Source organism: Rhamphochromis longiceps, linkage group LG23 (assembly GCF_057381845.1).
Source record: "Rhamphochromis longiceps isolate RC_006_pf linkage group LG23, R_longiceps_female_GT1.1, whole genome shotgun sequence".
Taxonomy (NCBI): Eukaryota; Metazoa; Chordata; class Actinopteri; order Cichliformes; family Cichlidae; genus Rhamphochromis; species Rhamphochromis longiceps.
The window spans coordinates 24,882,117-24,904,677 of record NC_140578.1 but is presented as its reverse complement, the minus strand read 5'-3'; the positions used below and the strand labels follow the sequence as shown (position 1 = coordinate 24,904,677).

Here is a 22,561-nt window from a genome sequence, read left to right as displayed (position 1 = left end):
GCCAGGTGAAGCTGAAGAAGCTGCTGCTGCAGGCGAAGCGGATGATGAGGCTGCTGCAGCTGCGGGTGACGCTGCAGCTGCGGGTGACGCTGCAGCTGCGGGTGACGCTGCAGCTGCAGGTGAGGGTGAAGCTGGACCAGGCGAGGCAGATGAAGCTGAAGCTGGACCAGGCGAGGATGAAGCTGCTGGTGGCTGGACGGGCTCCTTGGGCCCTCCAGCAGGTGCAGTCACAGGACCAGTAGGCACAGGGGCCCCTGGAACACACAGGGCAGAACCAGTAGGCGCACGGCTTCTGGCGCACCTGCTGACCTCTAGGCTCAGAAAGTGAACAGAGAGAGTCTTTCTCACTCACCACCGGCGGCTCAGAGGCTCTGGAATCCGGCTGAGGGGTGAAATGCTGGCGGCGTGTACGCCGCTTTCTCTTGGAGGCAGGAGTGGAGAGTGTAGAGGAGACCGGTAACAGCGGAGTGGTTGGGGCCAGCTCCTCATTCCCCGACCACATTGCTGCCAGCAAAGACGCAGGTGAGCGATAGTAGGAGCAGACCGGAGTCAGTAGATCATTCTGTGGCAGCGGCAAGGGATTGACATCCTGCTGTGGCGACCGCTGTGGCGTTGCAGACAGCTCCGCGTTCTGCTGCTGCGTCGCAGGGAGCTTACGCTGCTTCACAGTGAGCTCCGTCCGCTGTTGCTGTTGCTGCTGCTGCTGAGGCCTTGGCATGGAGTACTGTGAGCGAGCAAAGGCTGCTAGCTCCTGAGCTTGAAGAACCTCCCAGGCTTCGTGCAACTCGTTCATTACACCCATAAATCCTTTAAGTTGGCAAAGATGGGGATTTCCCTCGAGGATTGCTCCGATAGCGTTTAATCCGATCGCCATTGCCTTAGTATCCTTCATGTGGGAAATCCACTTTTTTAAGCCCATGATGCGGGTGAGATCGCTCTCCCGGGATGAGCCCCCTGGGTCCAGGTTATGGTCGCGTCGTTCTGTCATGGCTGTGTGAAGGCAGGCAGGAAAGGTGGACTCAAGAGCAGGACTCACAGAGGAACTGGTGAACTCAAAACCCTCAGCTTTATTGTGGGATTGCAGACTGAACAAAGAACTAACTAGCCTGGAATGCAAATAAACTAGCAAGCAGGCAAACAGACCACACAGGGTGATATGAGGATGAACAGCCGTTAACGACGCGACAGAAAACAAAGGAAACACAGGGCTTATATACACACGGCAGTAATCATCCATCCATCTTCATCCGCTTTATCCGAGGCCGGGTCACGGGGGCAGCAGCCTAAGCAAAGAGGCCCAGACCTCCCTCTCCCCAGCCACCTCCTCCAGCTTATCCGGGGGAATACCAGCCGAGAGATATAATCTCTCCAACGTGTCCTGGGTCTGCCCCGGGGCCTCCTCCCGGTGGGACATGCCTGGAACACCTCACCCAGGAGGCGCCCAGGGGGCATCCTTGTCAGATGCCCGAACCACCTCAGCTGGCTCCTTTCGATGTGGAGCAGCAGCTGCTCTACTCCGAGCCCCTCCCGGATGGCAGAACTTCTCACCCTATCTCTAAGGGAGAGGCCAGCCACCCTTCGGAGGAAGCTCATTTCTGCCGCTTGTATCTGCGATCTCATTCTTTCAGTCACTACCCACAGCTCGTGGCCATAGGTGAGGGTAGGGACGTAGATCGACCGGTGAATTGAGAGCTTCGCTTTTACACTCAGCTCCCTCTTCACCACGACGGACCGGTGCAGCGTCTGCATTACTGCAGCTGCAGCCCCAATCCGTCTGTCGATCTCCGGCTCCCTTCTCCCATCACTCGCGAACAAGACCCCGAGATACTTGAACTCCTCCACTTGGGGCAGGATCAAGGGAATGGAAAACAGGAGGGAGACACAGCTGGGAGAGATTAGGGCTAACGAGACAGGGGAGCAAAGCTGGACACACTAACATAAGACACAATCCTTCAAAATAAAACAGGAAAAAATAAACCACTAAACAAAGACGCAGACTGAGAGGCAGAATATAACACATGGCTCTCAAACAATACATGGGACCACAATTCCTTAAACACGGATAAACAGAAACATGAAACTCTAATCATCATCATCATCATCATCATCATCACCACCATCACCAATACAAGCGCTACAAGAGAATAAGAAAACAATCCATAATGAAAAAACACACCAAAACATAACAACTCAAAATACTGGGTCAAACTGACCCAGAACCGTGACACTGAATAGATTAAAGGAGAGAAGCGCCTGGGAAACTACGAAACGTACAAACCTGTTTCCAAAACAGTTGGGCTGCCGTGTAAATGTAAAAAAAACCCCCAAAATGCAGTGACTGAAAATCTCTTGAACCCATATTTTATTAACAATAGAACACAGAAAACTTTTAAAATGTATAATTTTAAGAAGAAAATTAGGACTTTTTAAAAAATTAAATGGCATCAATATATCTCATAAAGTTGGGACAGGGAAACAGCTGCTGGACTTTTGGGAGAGGAATGTTGTCCCATTCTTGTTTAATTGAGGATTCTAGCTGCTCAACAGTCCTAGGTCTCACTTTTTTTTTTATTTCATGATGCTCCAAACATTCTCAGTTTATGCTGGACTGCAGGCAGGTCAATTCTACAGGGTGGGCCATTTATATGGATACACTATATAATAAAATGGGAATGGTTGGTGATATTAAAGTCCTGTTTGTGGCACATTAGTATATGTGAGGGGGCAAACTCCTCAAGATGGGTGGTGACCATGGTGGCCATTTAGAAGTCGGCCATCTTGGATACAACTTTTGTTTTTTCAATAGGAAGAGGGCCATGTGACACATCGAACTTATTGGTAATGTCACAAGAAAAACAATGGTGTGCTTGGTTTCAACGTAACTTTATTCTTTCATGAGTTATTTACAAGTTTCTCTTTGTTCACAGCCATTGACATGTCGAAGAGGTTAACTCATGAGGAGCGGATCGAAATTGTGTTGATATCTGGTGAACGCAGTAACCGGGTCATTGCAGCAGATTTCAATGCAAGATACCCTACGAGACCACCCATCTCCCATGCTACAGTTAGCAAACTGCTTGCTAAGAAACTGGTTCAGTGTTGGATTTGCCAAAATGCGGACGCAAGAAAACTGTCACTAATGAAGAAACATCAGTGGCTGTCCTAGCTTCATTCAACAAGAGTCCACAGCGTAGCACTCGTCGCATGTCACTGGAGAGTGGCATTAGTCGAACATCCCTTCGGCAGATATTAGCCATTCACAAATGGCAACCTTACAAACTCCAGCTGCTGCAGCATCTCAACGAGGATGACCCAGATCGGCACACAGAATCTGCAGAATGGGCAAAACAAAAATTGGAACAGGACCCTCAGTTCACGCAGAAGATTTTGTTCAGTGATGAGGCAAACTTTTATGTGAATGGTGAAGTTAACAAACAAAACCACCGCTATTGGTCTGACACTAACCCACATTGGATGGATCCCTCCAAGACTGTTGGAACAACAAAAGTGATGGTTTGGTGTGGTATATGGGGTACAACGATAGTGGGTCCATTCTTCATCAATGGAAACCTCAAGGCCACTGGATATTTGAAATTGCTACACGATGATGTGTTTCCCTCTTTATGCACTGAAGCTGGCACGTTCCCTGAGTTTTTCCAGCAAGATGGAGCACCACCACATTATGGGTGCCAGGTCCGAGCATTCCTAGATGAACAGTTTCCTGGAAAGGGGATTGGTCATCGTGGGCCAGTTGAATGGCCCCCAAGGTCTCCCGATCTGACCCCCTTAGACTTTTATCTTTGGGGTCATCTGAAGGCATTTGTCTATGGTGTGAAGATACGAGATGTGCAGCACCTGAAACTACGGATACTGGATGCCTGTGCTGGCATTTCTCCTGTGGTGTTGCTATCAGTGTGTGAAGAGTGGGAGAAGAGGGTTGCATTGACAATCCAACACAATGGCCAGCACATTGAACACATTTTATAAGTGGTCAGAAACTTGTAAATAACTCATGAAAGAATAAAGTTACGTTGAAACCAAGCACACCATTGTTTTTCTTGTGACATTACCAATAGGTTTGATGTGTCACATGGCCCTCTTCCTATTGAAAAAACAAAAGTTGTATCCAAGATGGCCGACTTCTAAATGGCCACCATGGTCACCACCCATCTTGAGGAGTTTGCCCCCTCACATATACTAATGTGCCACAAACAGGACTTTAATATCACCAACCATTCCCATTTTATTACGGTGTATCCATATAAATGGCCCACCCTGTAGAAGGTTGCTAAGTATTGTCTTGGTGAGATATGTAAGGCCTTCTCTAAAAAAGACATTGACTGGACGGGAGCATATGTTTATACCTTTCAGCATTGATGGTGCCTTTCCAGATGTGCAAGCTGCTCCCAAATTTCCTGTTCCAAGATTTTTGTTTTTGTTTTGTTTGTTTTGGGTTTTTTGCAAATTGGTGAACCTCTGCCTATCTTTACTTCTGAGAAACTCTGCCTCTCTAAGATGCTCTTTTTATACCCAATCATGTTACTGACAACTTTCCAGTTAATATTCTTGGGCAAGATACTAACCCCAAGTTGCTCTCCGATGCATCCATTGGTGTGTGAATGTTGGATAAGAAGCATTTGCGCATAGAAAAAAGTGCTTGTATGAATGGGCTAATGAGGCAAGTGAGTGCTTTGAGTGCTCAGTGGAGTAAAAAGGCACTATATAAGAACCAGTTTATAGAAAATCATCTGTTAGAGTTAATCTTCCTCACAGTTCTCCTGATTATAATCACCTTTATAAACTTTAGGTGTAGTTCAGTGTCAGTCAGTCAGAAATGAAGAAATAGGCCTCAGAGCTCAGAGGGGTAAATTCTTTGTCAGATCTCTTGTTCACAGGTGTGAATGCTTTGTTTTATTTTGCTTGAATCAATAAAGATCATTTTATGTCCAACAGAGATTAATGTCACCTTTCTAACATTTTGGGCCTTTTTTCTCAAACGAAGATGAGACATTGAGAAAAAACATTCATCCGGCAGTTAATCAGCATTGAATGGTTTGCTGAGATGCCCATCTACAGTGCAGTTTTCTGCCATCATACCGTGACACTGTGATACTGTTTTCCCCAACCATCATTATTTGAACTGGGTTGTTTTGATGTTGTTTTCTATGGTTGTTTGTTTTCTTGAGTTGCTTCCAGATGTGAGAGCAAATGATTTCTTGTGGAATAGATCAAAACTCACATGAATGCATTTCATCCTCACCCACCAGGGAAACCACAGATAGCAGTGTGGTTTCTAGTGTCTTCTTTGGAAATTAGCTGATCAGAAAGGAGCTTTGGTTCTGATGGCTGCGCTCCTGTACAGATGCCAAGATGGAGCCGGAGCTGTATGTGGCCTCGGAGGAGAGATACTATGTGATGTACAGTAGAAAGCCAGACGGCGACTTTACACAGCATGTACTCTGTTTAATTAATGTGAGCTGAGGGGAGAAGTTTGCCAGAGAAACGAGGAGTTTCCCTGGAGAAACGTGCTACTGTGAGTGTGACAGGCTTTTCTGCTGAAACTGAATCATGCAGGAGAGCGTATGGCAGAGTCTGTTTCTATGACTCCGTGGGTTAAAACGCTTTCCAGGGGCACAGCTTCTAAATCAGTTCAGCTGCAGAAAATCTCCTTAAAATCTATGAGTGCTTTCTGTCTGTAAATGAGACACGGAGCTTCTTTTTCTTAAATCTGTAAAAAAGCAGCTTTTGCAGGCCTTAGCTGAGTTACAGCTGGGGCAGGGATCAAAATTTTTAAAAATGCTTTATAACCAGCATATTTGGGTGATGTGAGAGGAAAATTGGAAAGCCTCCACGTTTCCTGGGTTCTAGCTAATCCATAAAATCTCACCTGTCAGGCAGGTTCGGGCGCACCCCTTTGAACACCTCTTTGTGCGTGTCTTCCTTTTTTTTCTTTTACTGTATTTACTTCCTTCACGTCAGCTTTCAAGATCATTTAGAGATATTTCTTATCACTGTTGTGCTGATGATATTCTGTTTTATATCACTTTTTAAACCTCAGTGAGTTAATCAAGTTTTAATTGTACTGAATTGTTTGAATTTTATAAAATCTTGGATGTCAGTTTAACGAGAATAAAATAGAGATCTTTATTGCAAGCCTGGTCCACCCAAGTCCTTAGAAGTCTGAGTTCACCCTCCTTTTATTTTAACCCATCCACCAGGGATACATTTTGACATCCTATTATATCCAAATCTGAGATGGAGATTGTTTTTCATGCTCGTCCTTGACCACTGGAACTCACCAAACCTCCTCGGAGTGTCTCTAGCTTTGGTTCCTCATCAGATCAAATGTTCCCGTGTCACATCTCTGCTGATCTCACTGCGCTGGCTCCCCATCAAGTTTAGAATTAAACTCAAATTTCTGGTGTTATGTGCCTGGCAAAATATATATTAGTAAACTTTTGCAACGATATGTCACCAGCATCTTCTGATCAGCGGTTATTTGCCATTCCCAGATCTTACCTAAAAGCTGAAGAAGGTGACAGAGCCTTTGTATTTTGTGGCCCCCACTCTCTCAAACCCTCTGCCCTCCAGTCTATGATCTGTGAGCTCTGTGAACTCAAAAAGCAGCTGAAGTCCCATCTTTTTAAAATAGTGTTTGGGTAAAATTTCATTCCACATTTATTTATTTTTTTGTTGTTGTTAATTTTATTTTGATCCAAAACACCTTGGGATATCTTAAAGGGTGCTATTAAATAAATTTACTTACTTACTTCCTGCTTTTTGGGCATCATTTATAGAATTCCAGTAACCTACTAATCCAGGTCTTGTATTTCCTCAGTTTGTCATGGAATAAAGAGGGAACAAGCCTTACTTGGCCATGAAGCTTTTTACAAGTTGCTATGTCACTAGTTGCTATGCTTGCCATCAAAGATTGTTCATCCACCTGTTTTCCAAATAAGTGTCCTGCAGTTTTTCCACACTTGACTCTAGTTTAGCCTTCTGTTATATCACCTTATTCATCTGTCTGTTTTGTGCAGTGCTTTCAATTTGATTTGCATTTGTAATTAAACTTGGCTCCACCCTTCTGATTCCAGGCAGGAGATGCTGCTGAATGGGCCATGGGTGGGGCTCAACTCTCACTGCTTAACCTACAAGGAGTACACGTTTTTTAAGCCATATGAAACAGCAGTAGTACAAATAAAAAAGGAGATGAAAAACAAAAGAATCGATCGATCTTTTTTTCCCTCTTTGGTTTATTGTGCCACTGATGAAGTCCACAGAGATGATGCGTCAGTGAAAGGGAGAGAGCGATGGCTGAGCCACAGAGCGAGCTAGAAAGTGATCGAGATGAAACAGAGAACTAAGAAATTTCTGCTTCTAATAAAAAAGAAACAGATTGGCCGTAAGCGAGCAGAATAAAATAGATGGAGGCGAGATATTACCTAGTGCCTGTTTCTATAAACAGAAACACAAGTAAGACATTTTTCTAAAGTCACCTGTGTAAAAACAGCGATCACTGTATCAGAAGAGTCAGCTGAATACTATTCATTGCAGGAAAAACACAAATAGTGCTGTGGCTCTACCCATCAGGATTTGTGCTGTCTGTAGTGTTAGCTGTCTTTTGTTTATTGCCTGTTTTACTATAAATGGCTATTTTCTTGCTTGTTTTCTATAAGGTTTACCTCTGGGGCTACCCACCATCACCTGAGAGGAATTACTTTCATTTTGTCTCATTTCCCTCCTGTTTTTCAGTCTATGCTGTATAGACCATCATGCCTTCCTTTTTACTCTTATCAAGATAATTGTTGAAGCTCCTCTTGTTTATTTGGATTTATCATTTTTATCTTATTTATTCCAGTATTTCTATTTATGCTTTCCTTTTGGCCTTTAATTTCAGCCCAATAAAAGGCTTGTTTTTTGTTCAAGTTTGTCGTCATGTCGGCCTTCTCCACACATAACGTTTTAGGCACACATGACATAACATAATTTCATGGATATTTCACCTCACTTTAGTTTTATTTAAACAGTACCAGCTCACAGCAAGAGTCATCTCAAAATGCTCTGTACTTTGGAGTAAAGAACCTACAATAACACAGACAAAACCCCAACAATCAGACGATCCCATACGAGCAACGAATAAGACCATACGAATGAATAAGACCATATGAATATGGTCTTATTCATTATGAATATTATTCAATATTCATTATTATTCAATATTCAATATTGAATTCAATATTCAGTCAATATTATTCAATATTATACTTATTCAATATGAATAAGACCATACGAGAAACAGTTGGCGACAGTGGGGAGAAAGAACTCTTATATACTGTACTCCCATGTATGTTTGCACATGTTTCAATAAAATGCAGTACCTATTTCCTGTTTTCCTAACAAATAAATGAGGGGTGGCTCAAGACTTTTCCAGAGCACAGTAAGACACAAGAAAATCTACTGTAAAAACACGTTTTAAGATTGTATGTAGTATTGACTAAGGCAATGGTGATTATGATTTTTGCCGTAACCAAGAAGTTTTAGTGCTGTGTTTCTTCCTACCGCAGCTTTAAGTGGATGGAGGCTTTTGCAGTGTTGAGTGTCTCTAACCTTCACTGTAATTATTAACCTGCTGGCTACTTAGCATCTAGAGCGTTACCAGCAATTCGCCAGCAAAGTCAATCCAGACTTTGTAGTACTACAAATTTTCAGTTCGGTAGGAGTATTTTATGGTTAACTCATTGTCTGTGTATTCAGCTAATGATAATAGAGCATGTCTTTTTTTAAAAAGAATAGTATTACCTGTGTATTTGAAACAAAACCTCAACAAGCAAAAATAATGTTGTGAAATAAGCATCAACAAATCATTTGTAAAAAAATAAATAAAAAGGATTTTCTGATGCACGAAAGCTAAAAAACATCCCCTCTTTTAAAAAGTTTGACTTACTTTGAAAGTTCATTTATTTATCTTTTTAATACTTCCATATCAATGATGGCAATCAGCCACCCATTCTGGATGATTAATTCATAGTTTAATTTATTCTCTTGTTCTGGTTTCTCCTCTGTGTGGATTTCTTATTCTTCTCTCATTTTAAGCTGATTTGATTTTTGATTTTTGTTGTTGTTGTTATTGTTGTTGTTTTTTACTAAATTTAATTTCCTCACATGAAACTAAACAAACTGGTCAGGGTGGAGATTTTTGACAGTGCATCCATCACTCTGCTCATTACAGACTTAATTACACTGAAATTCCTTCTTATTAGCCAGCAACGTCGCATTTCAGAGGCGCTGATTGAGTGACTGAAATCTTCATGAAACAGTCGAAAGGAGGTTATGGATGGATGAATGGATGGATGGGTGTGTGGGTGGTGGAGAAAGGACAAAGCAGAGATTAGTCATCAGTGTGGAGTTTGGTCAGAGGGGTGGCGAACAGATGGATGGACGGATGGAGATCTCTCCGCTCTATGTTTAGCCCTGTGTCAGATTTCTGCTTTAATGGAGATTCCCTCTGTGATATCTGCTGCAGAGGTGGCTTGTTTGTGTCGTCATGTAGTCAATACTCAGGCGGACTTTGTATAGATTAAAGGTGAAGCAGAAGAAAAGCCTTGGGATTTAAGAAAATAGCAAAATAACACTGACATTTACCTAAAGGGTCCTTTTGCACAGTTTCATTGTCGCTTTCCTGCTGTGTGATACTGACATCCTCCTTATAGATGGTATTTTTTTTTGTTTCCTCCGGCATTGGCCTCAAGTCGTAGCAAAAACAGAAATACCACAGTGGGCAGTCGTCTTCTCTGCTAGATGCAAAAACACTCCCACCAGGAAACACCAGAAGCTTGAAACACAAAAAAAGAAAATAAGTAGTTCAACAACACCAGAAAAGATTGATGTTATTTGATGCTGTTATCTGTAGAAATATATATGGCGTGGGCTCACAAAGTGGCTTGCAGATGTGCATTTGTATGTGCAGCTTTGGTTGTTTGCCATTTATTGGAACGATGCATTAAAGCAGCAGTAGCCGGTGTGACTGGGCCTCCTACTGCATGCATGTCTAAGGAGGCTGAGATCTGCACACATCATAACTCGCAAAAATTTCTTATTGGTTTCAAAACTTATTTGCTATTTTTTTATATTAATCACAGTTTACAATATAAACATAGCACTGTAAAAAATTAACCTCAAAACTTGCAACTGAGACTTTTATCTCAGCAGTAAAATGTTTGATGAAGCCATAGATCAAGGGAGAAGTTTGCCCATTTTCTTACAGGCTTTTTCTTTAATCACACCACATGAGTCGCCCCCTGCTGGACATTAGGAAGAATGTAGCTTTAAGGCTGTGGCTTAAGCCATTTGTATTTACAACTCAATGCAGTCTACTGATGCTGACAAAATATGAGTTAAAAATGAAGGTTAAATGTTTAATTTGTGAGCACTGAACAAAAAAACAAAAAGCCTATGTGAAAGAAGCAATTGCAGAAGCTTTGCCGCTAATCTACCCGACCTCTAATGACAATTAGGTCACAAACTTTTTGGGCTGATGGAAAATAACTCTGCTATTCTTATCTGAACCGACCCACGTGCCATACCCTGTTCTAAGGCTTTGTGTTTATCAGAGCTGCTGCAAACGTCTGTGGGATTTTGAATGCCGTTTCTGACATTGGAAGTTTCATTTTGTCACTCGAGAGCTGAGAAAGCTATTAAAGTCTGAATTTTTATTTGTCCTGACAGCTCAGACGGTGGAAGCTAAGTTGGTGGGCACGCAGGCAGTACGCTGCATGACAATGTGCATTTTCTCAAGTTATAAATGGGTACTGTATAGAGGATTATATAAATCCTTAATGAATATCCAACTCAAACACATAAATAAACAGAGCAGAGCGAGTAGCTTCACGTCTGCAGCTGTTTACTGCCTCGCAACAGATTAAGCCCGGGAAAAGGTCAACTGTAACGTACACACATGCACACAGATCCATCCGGACTCTTAGCAACACAATATTGATGTCCAACACAATGTAGCTCTCTGTCCCAGGGGGTTTCCCTGCCTCATTTCTGGCTCTGTTTGAGTCCTGCAATTAAAAAGAAAAAAAAAGAGTTTTACAGAAACGCAAATGAGTTCATGTTTGTCTTTTTGCTTGTAGTGTGACAAACTGGAACTGATAACCCTATTTAAGGGTTCTTAAAGTCTTGAAACAGCCATCAAAGGTTAGGAAAACGTGAAGAACTGACAGAAATAGTCAGTTTTATAGGCTGGTTGTCTTTGAATTCTTATGCATCTTCTAAATTTGTGTCTGCAGGTTGCTTGTTTGAGAAGAAGCTGTGTCCCAGAGATCAGCTGTGCAATGATGGTGAGTATCAGCTCTTTAATCCAAGTTCATACAACACCTTACACCCGTTAGATCAGTTACTGTTCTGTTCAATTCTTTTTATTTATATAGCGCCAAATCACAACAGCAGTTGCCTCAAGGTGCTTTATATTCATATAAATGGAGTTTCATAGGTTTTGCAGCTCTTTGGTTCAAAAGGGTTTATCACAAAAGTCTGGACGATGTGGAGTTGGGGCAAAATTTCACTGCAATATCTCATCATCTTCAAGCTGGGCTGGAAAATGCAGAAGTACCAAAAAACTGCAGGTCCTCTAACAGCCACTTGAGGCCACCACCTAAAGTGAGTCAACCCCCATAGACCCCCATGTTAAATTGTCCAACTTTACAGGAAACAGGTTTGGATACATTCTTTCTTCATAGCAACATTGCACTGGGTGATTTTTTAAAAGATTACTTATAATCCTCCACTTTGAATTTTATTAAGGCTTAAAGTCGCGGGCTCTTTGATTGACAGGTGAGTGTTGACACAGGCGGCTGTAGCTTCTCGCTGTCTGCTTGTTGATACAGACGGTCCAAAATCTCTGTGCTGCTGTTTTGGTGAGTGAAATGGTAGAATTTTATTGATCTGTATTTAGAGCAATGCTGAGGCACGGCCACTGATAGATCCAGAAGAACCTACTGGAGACATTATATATACATACTGTCTTGTGTGGAAGTGGCAAGAGTTCCTGGGGAGCGTGGAACACCTGCTCACCTTCAGATAAGATAATGGATGAACATGTCGCACCAATTAGCTGTTATCTGTGTCCAAGCATTGTATCAATATAGTCTATGAATCCAGCTCACTAACCAAGTTAATTAGCCTTCACTGATAACTTAGCACTCCATGCTCTCTGGTGGCCAGAACACTAACTTTGACTCTTTGAGAAATCAACAGGTGATGAAATCTTTTACTTATATCAGGTCACTGTATTTCCAGTTGTTATCCCATAAATCAAAACTGTGCAACATTATGAAGAAGTAACAAACTCGTTCTCTTATACGTAAAAGATTGATTTCAGGTCAAAGCTGCTGTTCTGCAGTTTGAGATTCATATTTCTATTTACGGTGCTGTGTTTTCACTTTCAGCACTTTCACTTTATCTTAATGTAGAGTATTATTGTACTTCCACTTTCAACATGAATACTGTGAATACTAAATAAGTTCCTTTACTTTAAACTCAGACACTACAAATTTAAAACTACAAACCCAGTCTTGTTTTAGTTAAAAATGAAGCTAGACTGTTTCAGCTTGTAGGTCTTAATGTTTTCATCGTTTCAAAGTTTTTAAATTCTTAATACATAACTTGACCCGCGAAGGCTGCTGTTATTTTGCATTGCATTCTGGGTCGCTGATGTAAACTGGTGGCATTTCAAAGCTACGATCACAGATCTGCTATTTCTTGGGGACGGGAGTTTACATGCATCCATGAACATAATCAGTGATCCATGGTCGCCTACACGGTATTGAAAGTCCAACTTTAAGTCATCAGATACAATCCTATTAAAGGAACATTTTGGATACTATAAATACTGCTACTAATAAAAAGAATAAAAAGAATACTTAGAGTATTAAATTGTTAATAAACAATCAGAATATTCCCTAAAGTACATCATTAATTTTTGTAATGAAACTCAGATAAAAGGCATGTTTACCAGGACAAACCATCGTGGCAGTGGCCAGTCTATATTTATTTATTTATTTTCATAATTCTTTTTAATTCTTCTGCTTGGGTTACCTGACCCTTTAAACATCCAGTTTTTTCCACGAGTTAAATTAGAGCTCAAACTTCCTCCTCAGTAGGGAGCTCATATTTACGATAACCTGAATGCAGCTTAATGGGAATAGTAAATTGAGTGAAAGTGAGTGATCCCAGCAGGCTCCCGTTACCGCGGCACGCTTCAGGAAGCTCTGGCACGTCCCCTGTCCATCACGCAGCCTGGAGCCCATCAGATGTCACGCCTTTGACGGCTCTGCTTATAATCGCTCGCTGGGTTTCCTGTTTCCTCCATGCCTTTTCAAACGTTTTGAGGTTGTCATTACGAGAGCAGGCACACGGGCGTGCACCTGAAAGGGGCGCCTGCATTATTGATGGCATGTTACCCCTTCCTCCCTGAGGATGTTTTGTTCCTTGTTTTTACCTTGAGGTGGAACATGCCGTGCCAAACATTTGATGAATCCAAGAACGAGGCTTTGTGAGAACACGCAGCTCGTTTTCTCAGCCTGGCACATCTGAACTGAATATTCACGTAATTGAAATAATTTCAAGACCTTTGGGGGGAAAAAAGAACAAATCTGATGGATTTAAACATGTTTAAAGTTATTCTAGACTGCTTAATGATTTTCATTTTTTATGTCCTTCAACATTTGCAGTTTGGAATAATGATTACGAATCAATTTGCTACCAAACTTCATTCAAAAATCCTCTCATTTTGTGTGTCTGACCATTTGTAGTCTTACAACATTAAGATTCATCAAAAATGTAGGAGTCTTCAAAAAAAAACACCCACTTTGAAGGTCCTTTTTTTGAAGATGTAATTATTTCAGCCTGTGTCATCATGTATAAGAGGAAAACACCCAGACTGCATTTTAAAAACAGCCCATTTTATGTGCTTAAGCATCTGTAAACACACATTTCCAGACTTCATGAAGATGCACAAAATTATTTCTGAATACATCAAAAGTGACTCACCCCAGTGGTTTCATTTTGGTGCTTTTTCTTGTGAAGATGCATAAAATAGTTAAAAATGAACAAAATAACCCATTTGGTGTGTCTTTATTAAACACCTACAGTTTGTGTTCACCATCTGGAGGGTTTGAATAAAACAGGTTTAGCTCCATTCTGAGGTAAAAGGATTGCAGAAGGCATCTGTAATCTGTGCAGAAATGGCCAGACTGAATTTTGCACACTGCCCATTTTGTGTGCTTTCCATCACATATCCATGCCTCAAAACGAATCTTCACCCAAACTGTGCTCACAATATTTTCTTATGCATAAAAATGATCATTTCTGTGTCCATAGACGTGCAGTATTTAGAGTGTACAAAAAGACATCTTTAAAAGCTTTAATCATTTCTAATCTGGGCTAAAATGCTTGAATAACACACACACACACACACACACACACACACACACACACACACACACACACACACACACACACACACACACACACACACACACACACACGTTCTCTAGATTTCATTCATGAAAAGGTCATTTTGAGTTTTTCTTATGAGGTCAGATGAAAATATTTCGCAGTAAAGTAATAAAGTGATGCAGACTGAAAGACTAAAAATAGGGTTGAATGTTGTCAGTGCATTAGCATTAGCGCACCCTGGGTTGTTTAATTGTCCTTAACAAAGTCCCGGTCCTGGGTTTGAATCCAATGTCAGTCTGCCTGGGTTCTTCGTGTGTACCTGAAAAGAAAGGTTTGTTAGGTTAACTGGTGATTCTGAACTGGCGATCTGTCCGGAGTGGCCGCTGCCTTTCAGACACTTGTCCTGGATTGCATAAGCGAGAGTGGATGGATGGAAAAAGACACACTGTGTGCAACTTCTGCTGTGTGTAAATAAAACAAGCTGCAGTCTCGCCAAAAAACAATAGAAGCTTTATTCATTTGCTGTCTGAGTTTTCACAGCAACTCCAAGCCAGTATAATCCTAACTAGTTCTGGTTAAGTGGCTGCATAAATGAGGGTGGCTGTTTCATGAAGGGCGACTGACATCAAATCAAAGTCAAATCAAACATGCAGATTGTCAAGAATGAGATTTCCATACCAGGTCATCAGTCAGGACATGGATTAATAATGACCGCTTTCAGTGCTGTGCTGGTGGAAACTGTGCACGTTAGGAGGTAGCGAGAGAGAAGGAAAGGAAAGAGTGTGGAGATGACAGTAGGGACTTGTGCTGGTAAAGGACGAGACCTAGAGCAGGCCCAAGGACAGGCTGGATTAATTCAATCCATTTCAATTTTATTTATATGGCACCAAATCACAACAACAGTCATTTCAAGTCACTTTATATAGTGATGTAAACACCCTACAATAACCCAGACAATCAAATTCCCCCCTTTGCGCAAGCACTTGGCGACAGTTGGAAGGAAAACTCCATTTTAACAGGAAGAAACATATAAGGAGAACCAGGCTCAGGGAGGGACGGTCATCTGCTCCAACCGTACTGCAACTGGTTGGGGGTGAGGAAGGGGAGACAGGATGAAAGCCAGAGATCAATAATTGCATCTCCTGGCTGGACTTGGAAAGCCTCTGTTCTGATTAGGCTGCTGCCCCCACAACCTGGATAAGTGGTAGAAAAAGGATGGACGGAAAAGCTTGAATGCAGATTTGTGTCCTTAAACATCTGCAATATGTTTTCAGTCTCTGTAGTGATGAAATCAAAGAAAAGTGTTTCAAGACTCTAAAAATAGACAGACTGCTTTAAAGCTTTGATCATGTTTGTTTAAAAGCTTCAATGGGAGAGAACATTTCACTGCACTTAAACATCTGTAGTTGTGCATTTTGAGTTTACTAAATGTGATTCAGGACTGTGTAAGACAAAGACATCTTTTGTAGCTTTAAGTATTTGTAACTTGTGTTACACTTCTTATCTTGTAACATCTGTAATCTTAAAAAAGAAAAAACTTCACCCATGTAACTGCCTGCACCTCTGCAGATGTCACCGTTCAATTTGAGCAGCTGATGGATGTTTGTGAGTGTTGTGCTGAAGGATGAGTGTAAAAATTATTTTTCTATGAGCTGCGTCAGTTGGGCAATAAGATTTACAGGAAGTGAGGGAAGCGACGTCAAGATGGAGAAAGAGATGAAGATAAACAGAGTAATGCAAGAGGAAAAGAGTAAACGAGGTCTCCCTCCGTCAGACGGCTCTCAGCCAATCGACCTGCGATTGGCTGAGAGCCGTCTCTATGACAACAGTGACATCACTTGCCTGACGACCGTGTGTCTCCCTTGTGTGTGTGTGTGAGATGGAGACAGAGGTGATGACTCACCACAGCCCACACTCACACACAAAACCACCACCACAGTGAGTGTGTGTGTATGAAGCCAAGTGTGTGTTTGTGTGTACACGTGTGTGTGCATGTGCTGTGTTCGTGTTTACATGCATTACATACAGCATGTGTAGTGTAAATTATTGATGAGCACTCATACTGCTGCTGCTGTCCTGGTAAACTCAGAGCAGTTGCTTGTTTTTGTTCTTCTCATTCTTCTTCTACAAGGAAAGAAAACAGCATTTAAACTGCAAAGTACGGTGGCCCTGAGGGCTCAAAACAAACCCAGCTGAGAAAAACACAAGCTAAGAAATCTGAAGTGAGAAAATTGCAAAATGCTGAAGCATTGAAAGAATGTTTAACCCGATGTAGCTTCTGGGTGTGAACGGACAAGCAATGCTGAAGTACCTTAAACCTACATTCTTTTTAATGGTCAGCAGGTCAGTCCTCTGGTCCATGGGTACCAAACTGGACTATGTGACGGGAAGGAGCCCACAAAATTTCACCTTTATATTAGTCACCATGGTAGGGGTTTTTAGGGCTAGAAGTGAACATATTTGGGCAAAACAGCCAACATTGGCTCTCACAGTAATCCATGCTGTAAAGCTACTTTTGGCTGTTCCTTTATAATGGAGTTTTCCCTTCCCATTGTCACCAAGTGCTTGCTCATAGGGGGCAACTGATTGCTGGGTTTACATCTGTGTCATTGTAGGGTCTTTGCCTTACAAGCCAAAGAACATAGAGGAGACTGTTGTTCTGATTTGGTGGTATATAAATAAAGCTGAATTGAATTAATTTATTGAGTCTATGGGGATTGACTGGCTTTTGGAGCCATGCTGACGCGGACATTGAAGAACTGCTGGTTTCATTTTTCATGGGTTCTTCCATTGCCCTGCCTCTTCAGTAAGTTCAGTTTAGTAGATCTTTGCTGACAGACAAACAAACCACCTTATGGCTCCTGCTTTAAAAATGCACAAACATTTTTTATGGTGTGTTGATATGTGGAGTTTTGTGGTTGCTGTCATGTTTGGCAACAGTAGAATCTCTTTCTGTGCAGATGGTTTGTTTGGACAGTGCCAGGCTCCTCATCAGGAACCCGTCCAGTATCAGGTGTCTGTACCCGTCCTGCACAAACTGCAGGAAGTCCTCAAAGACCTGATGGTTCAGGGTGAGTCTCTGAATACAGCGGCACACTTTTAATTCAGCTCATGTGCACTAAAACAGAGGGGGGAATATGGTTTCCTCTTTTATGTCTTCGTGATTATTGCATGTGTAACAATTTTTTGGCTCAGTATTAGTTTTTTTTATTTGTTATAATTGAGCTATATTTTGGGTATTTGCAAATATCCACGTCTACATTTGTAACAGCCAATAAATGCTCATTTTGTTCACCATAGCTGCAAATACCCCGTTAACATCACAGAGTCTCGCATAAATAAGTAAATAAATAACTATGCATAACAAATGTTAGGGAACTCTGTTTATGTGTTTGAAAGAAGGAAAATATCTGTCGATATATTGGATTGTTTTTAACAATCACCACATATCAGTATTACCATTGGTCTAAAAAAATCCTCTGTTAATTGGGATTTATTTCTTGTATTTTGCTTTCTGTGGCCATCGGTTCTGGTTATTTTTGTCTTAAAGTCATCACTTTTTGTCATTAAGTGGTCTTTTTTTTCTTTTTGTAGTCCTTTTTTGTCCATTTCATGTAGCTTTGCCATTTTTAAAGTTATTTGGGGCTTTTTTTGGTGCTTTGTGCTAATTTTGCCCTTCCTCATCTTGTCTCTCTTTATATTTACAGATTGTTTTTCTGGTGGTTTAGTATCTTTTGTGGTCATGTTGTAGTCATTTTATGTCATTTTTACACATTTTTTCTCTATCTGTATTAATTTGGCATCTGCAAGTGGATGTTTGATCTTTTTTGTCATCATTTTTGCCTTTTGCCTTCATTTTGTATTATGCTGTGATTATCCTTTGGTTCTTTTTAGTAATTCTGCATCTTCTAGTCACCTTTTGGACATTTTGTGTCATCACTTTTTGTTCTTTAATGGTTTCATTTTGTTCTTTTAGCAATTCTTGCTCCCTCATTGCAGTTGTTTTTTTCTTTGTGCTGTCACTCTTGGTGATATTTCTACATGTGGCTGCACAGGTCTTAACTGGAAGGACGACATGACCCAGGCAATCATCAGCCGAGAGCTGAGCCAAGTTCCCACTGTTGAAACCCACTCTAAACTTAATGAGAAGTCACCCAAACTGTAAGAAGAGCTTTACTATCATTAAAAATGGGAGGGTAGCATCTTAGACAAGACTGAGCTGTTTTATTTCTTAGGTCCTCCAGGTTGCTGGGCCCCAGTCCACAGAGGGATCAGGGTCCTGAAGATCAAGCTGACCCCAAGATGATGCAGCAGTATGTGGACTACATGGTCCTCAACCCCTCCCGGTCTTCTGTCCACATGCAGACACCCCTGCTGGACCCATACACCTACCACAAGGTGGGAGGAATGTTCAGACAAACACTTCAAAATAGTTTACTGAAACCCTGCGGCAATATTTTATTATGCAGGGAGAAATCCCCAATGTGCCGGACACGTTTAAACCAGAACATCTCTGAAAGCAATACATTGTTATTCTACTTTTGTGTTTCTCTGCCCCCTAGTGGCCAAAGCAGCACATGTCTGTTGTGTGTGTGTGTGTTGTTGCAGCAGCAGTACGGCTACCAGGAGGAGGAGGAGCGCTCCCTCAACTCTCTGGATGATAACCCGGCCCTCCCGCTCCATCCCTCCTCCTATCGCTCCAGATCTCGAGGAAGTCCTCTGGACCGAGACCGGCAGCTCCTCCAGGATCTAGTGTCCTTTTACCTCACTTCTCCTTCCTCCTCTTCTTCTTCCTCTTCCTCACCTGTTCAGTCTCTTCCCCGCCACAGAGGAGCAGTAGCAGCAGCAGCTGGCCTCCCATCCTCACTGTCCTCCTCATCTTCTTCCTCCTTTTTCCCGGAGCTGGACTTCCCTCTGGACTATGGTGAGGACTACGTTTCCCAGGTTGCACAGCAGGACCCAGCAGAGAAGAAGGCACAGGATGAGTACGATGCCCTGTCAGAACTGGATGGTGAGCGAGACGAGAAAAGAAGACAAGTCATTATTTCTTTTGTCCATCGTGTTTATTTTTTGTGTATTTCTTTTTTAAATATTGTGTGTGTGTGTGTGTGTGTGTGTGTGTGTGTGTGTGTGTGTGTGTGTGTGTGTGTGTGTGTGTGTCTTTCTGCTCACTTTTTACTCTTTTTTTTCCCTTTTTCAGGGAAATGTTTGTAAATTTTTACAATTTTTTTCATTTTTCATCCATCCATTGGGCTATCCATACTCCTGTTCCATCCCTCCAACTCTTTATTCAGTTCAGAGCCTGTCTCAGTCGTTATTGGGCGAGAGGCAGGATACATCGTGCACAGATCACGTGGCTGTCTCGGAGCTATCCATTATCTAACTTACATTTATTATAATGTAACCAAAGAAAGGCAAAACTTTGCTCTTGTGAAATGTAGCAGAGGAAAAAACTGATCGTTCACCTAATTAAAAAAATCCACAGTAGTAAAGCTGTGTTGAAGGCTGTTATCTGTAGATGTGTCCTTCAGTGGTTAAAGTGCTCTGTGCTGTATTCGTAGAGCGTTCACTGCAGAGACTGGCTCTGCTGCTCGATCACTACGGGCTCGACATGAAGGACTTGTCCCCCGAACAGAAAGAAGATCTGCCCGCCGCTCTGAAGCAGTTGCAGCTGGAGAGCTCCTACGCCCAAAAGGAATCCAAAGGTCGATCTTTTCACTTCACTAACATCACAAACTTCACTGCCTTCTTTAAAGCTGCAGACAGGCAACAACATCAACAGATATGCTGATCTTTGAAGGACACATTCGAAATTTGTACCTCCAATAAAGTAAAGATCCAATCAGATAAACAAACCTGTCCACCATTTGCATTTAAAGGGTTGAAAAAAAAGTCTCTTCAGCATGTTTTCTTTTTGTTTATTCTTCAGATAAATACGGGAACAATGCTGCTACAGGAAAGAAGGTAAATACGTTGCTTCCCACCATAAACGATGTGATGGTTTATCTGTTTATTAAAAAAAAACAAAAACATATCAGAATACAGCAAAAACACAGTCGTGTACATTTTGCCTGTCAGTGCTTCACAGTCTCTGGTTGTCACATCAGAGCTAATCTCTTCTTGTTCAGGGGCTCAAAACGTTGCCTGCATTTAGAGAAAAATTAATCTAAGGCAATAATTTCAAGCTAAATTAATTTGTTTATAAATCTCATAAATCAACAAGTAAATAAGCAAAAATACTCCTTCATTATCTATTTCCAATCAAATGTGTTCATTTATCTTCTTCTATCAGGTCTCAGAGGGCTCAATGGCCTATAAAATGTCTGCCCAGGAGGCTCCACCCTCCAACGCCAAGCCTCCGACACCAGAGGGAGTCCAGAAAGAGGCAACACCCACCACAACAGTCAATCAGGACAAACTGGGGAAGAAGGATCCAGTAGGTCAGGTGGACGAATTTGGCTACATCGTCACCAATCAGAGGTATGCTTCCTGAGTGTCTGGCCAATCAGGACGCCTGAAGGTGTGAGTGGACAGACATCTCGTTATGTGTTGCTTTCATGTTTGTGGTGAAAGGAGTCCACATGCTGCTCACTAATGTGGACGCAGCAGGACAACTAATGCTGAAGGACAAACACTGAAAAATGGAAGAAAAGGATAGAGACACGGGTGTTGAAATAAAAGGAAGGAACTAAAGGAAAGAAGACTGGAAAGAAATAATGAAAGATAACTGAACAAATAAAGAAAGAAAGAAACAGTAGAACAGAAAAGAAATGAAAAGAAGAAGTGGAAAGGAATGAAAGAAGGAGCGAAATGAAGAAACTGGAGTGATGAAATTTAGAAAAGGAAGAAAATAAACAAGAATGAAGGAAAAAAGGAAAGAAAGGAAAATGACCGAAGAAAGCAAAGAAGGAAATGAATAAAAGATATCTGTCCATCCATCTGCCTTTCATCCATTCACCACCAGTCTTGCAATCCATCAGTCTGTCTTTCCACCCATCTGTCTGCTTATCCATTTCAGGCTTGCAGTGGTGCTTCAGCCAGTCCTAGTCGTTAGGGCCAGAGGCAGGATACATCCTGGACAGATAACAGGGCTGTCCATCCATTAGTCTAAAATTTCTTGTAATGTGACCAAAGAAGGTTATTATTTGCTCCTGTGAAATGTAGCAGACAGTTCACAAAAACCATAATCTAATATATAGCAAAGTTGTGTTGAAGGCTATTATCTGTGACCTTGTCCTTAAGTGATTAAACTGCTCTGTGCTGTGAGAAAGAAGCAAAGAAGAAACTGATGACTAAAAGAAGAAAAGGCAGGAAGGAAACACTTGAACATACAAGGAGGGAAATAAAGGAAATGAAAAAATCAAGGAAGGAAATAAGTAAACACAGAGCAGTGTGAAAATGGAAGGATGTAAAAGAACTGACAGAAGGAAAATGGAAGAAAAGAAAGAAACAGAGGTATTAAAAAATGGAAAAAGGAAAACGAGGAAAGGGGGGAATGTATGTCAAGAGAAATTAAACCAAAAGGATTAACAGAGAAAACTGTGTTGAATAAACAACAAGGAAAAAAACTATAGGGAAGAAGACTAGAAAGAAGTAAGGAAGGCTTAATAAAATAAGTGAAGAAATAAAAAGGAAGGAGGTAAGAAAATTAAAAAGAATGAAGAAAGGAAAGAAACTGAGATATTGAAATTAAAAGAAGGAAAGACACCTAAAGACAGGAAGGAAGGAGGGAGCAAACGAAGAGGAAGAAAGTAAAAGCGCCGACCCTGAGCTCAGATCAGGAAATCAGAAGCAGAAGCTGATAAAGTGACTGTCAGATGGACTCAGATTCAGAGGTCAAAGGTCTTCTTTAAATCTTTGAACGCTGCTGTGTGTATGTGTGAGAGAGTGTCTGTTCATGTGTGTGTTTAAATGTGTGTGTTTTGTCAGCCCCCTCAGTCTGAACGACGGGGTGCGACTGCTGGAGCTGCTGTCGGAGAGGATCGGCCTCTCCACCAACTCCTTCATCAGAATCAGGTAGGAGCGAGGACGTCACTGCTCCTCAACCCGCACAAAAAATAAGAACGAAAAATCTAAAAGAAAAGGAGACGTCCTTTCTGGC

General features: G+C 41.6%; 1 protein-coding gene across 2 annotated transcripts in view; it reads left to right on the top strand.

Moving 5' to 3' along the window:
• ptprnb (protein tyrosine phosphatase receptor type Nb) overlaps window positions 1-22,561 on the top strand; it is a 62,003-nt gene that overhangs the window by 17,527 nt on the left and 21,915 nt on the right. The window contains exons 2-10 of one of the 2 annotated variants that reach the window (XM_085397531.1): window positions 11,292-11,342; window positions 17,421-17,531; window positions 18,516-18,621; window positions 18,696-18,858; window positions 19,069-19,471; window positions 20,022-20,165; window positions 20,390-20,424; window positions 20,753-20,940; window positions 22,390-22,476. In XM_085397531.1, the coding sequence (XP_085253657.1) occupies window positions 11,292-11,342; window positions 17,421-17,531; window positions 18,516-18,621; window positions 18,696-18,858; window positions 19,069-19,471; window positions 20,022-20,165; window positions 20,390-20,424; window positions 20,753-20,940; window positions 22,390-22,476 (1,288 nt within the window). The remainder of the gene's footprint in view (window positions 1-11,291; window positions 11,343-17,420; window positions 17,532-18,515; window positions 18,622-18,695; window positions 18,859-19,068; window positions 19,472-20,021; window positions 20,166-20,389; window positions 20,425-20,752; window positions 20,941-22,389; window positions 22,477-22,561) is intronic. The other variant, XM_085397532.1, reaches the window with a different exon arrangement.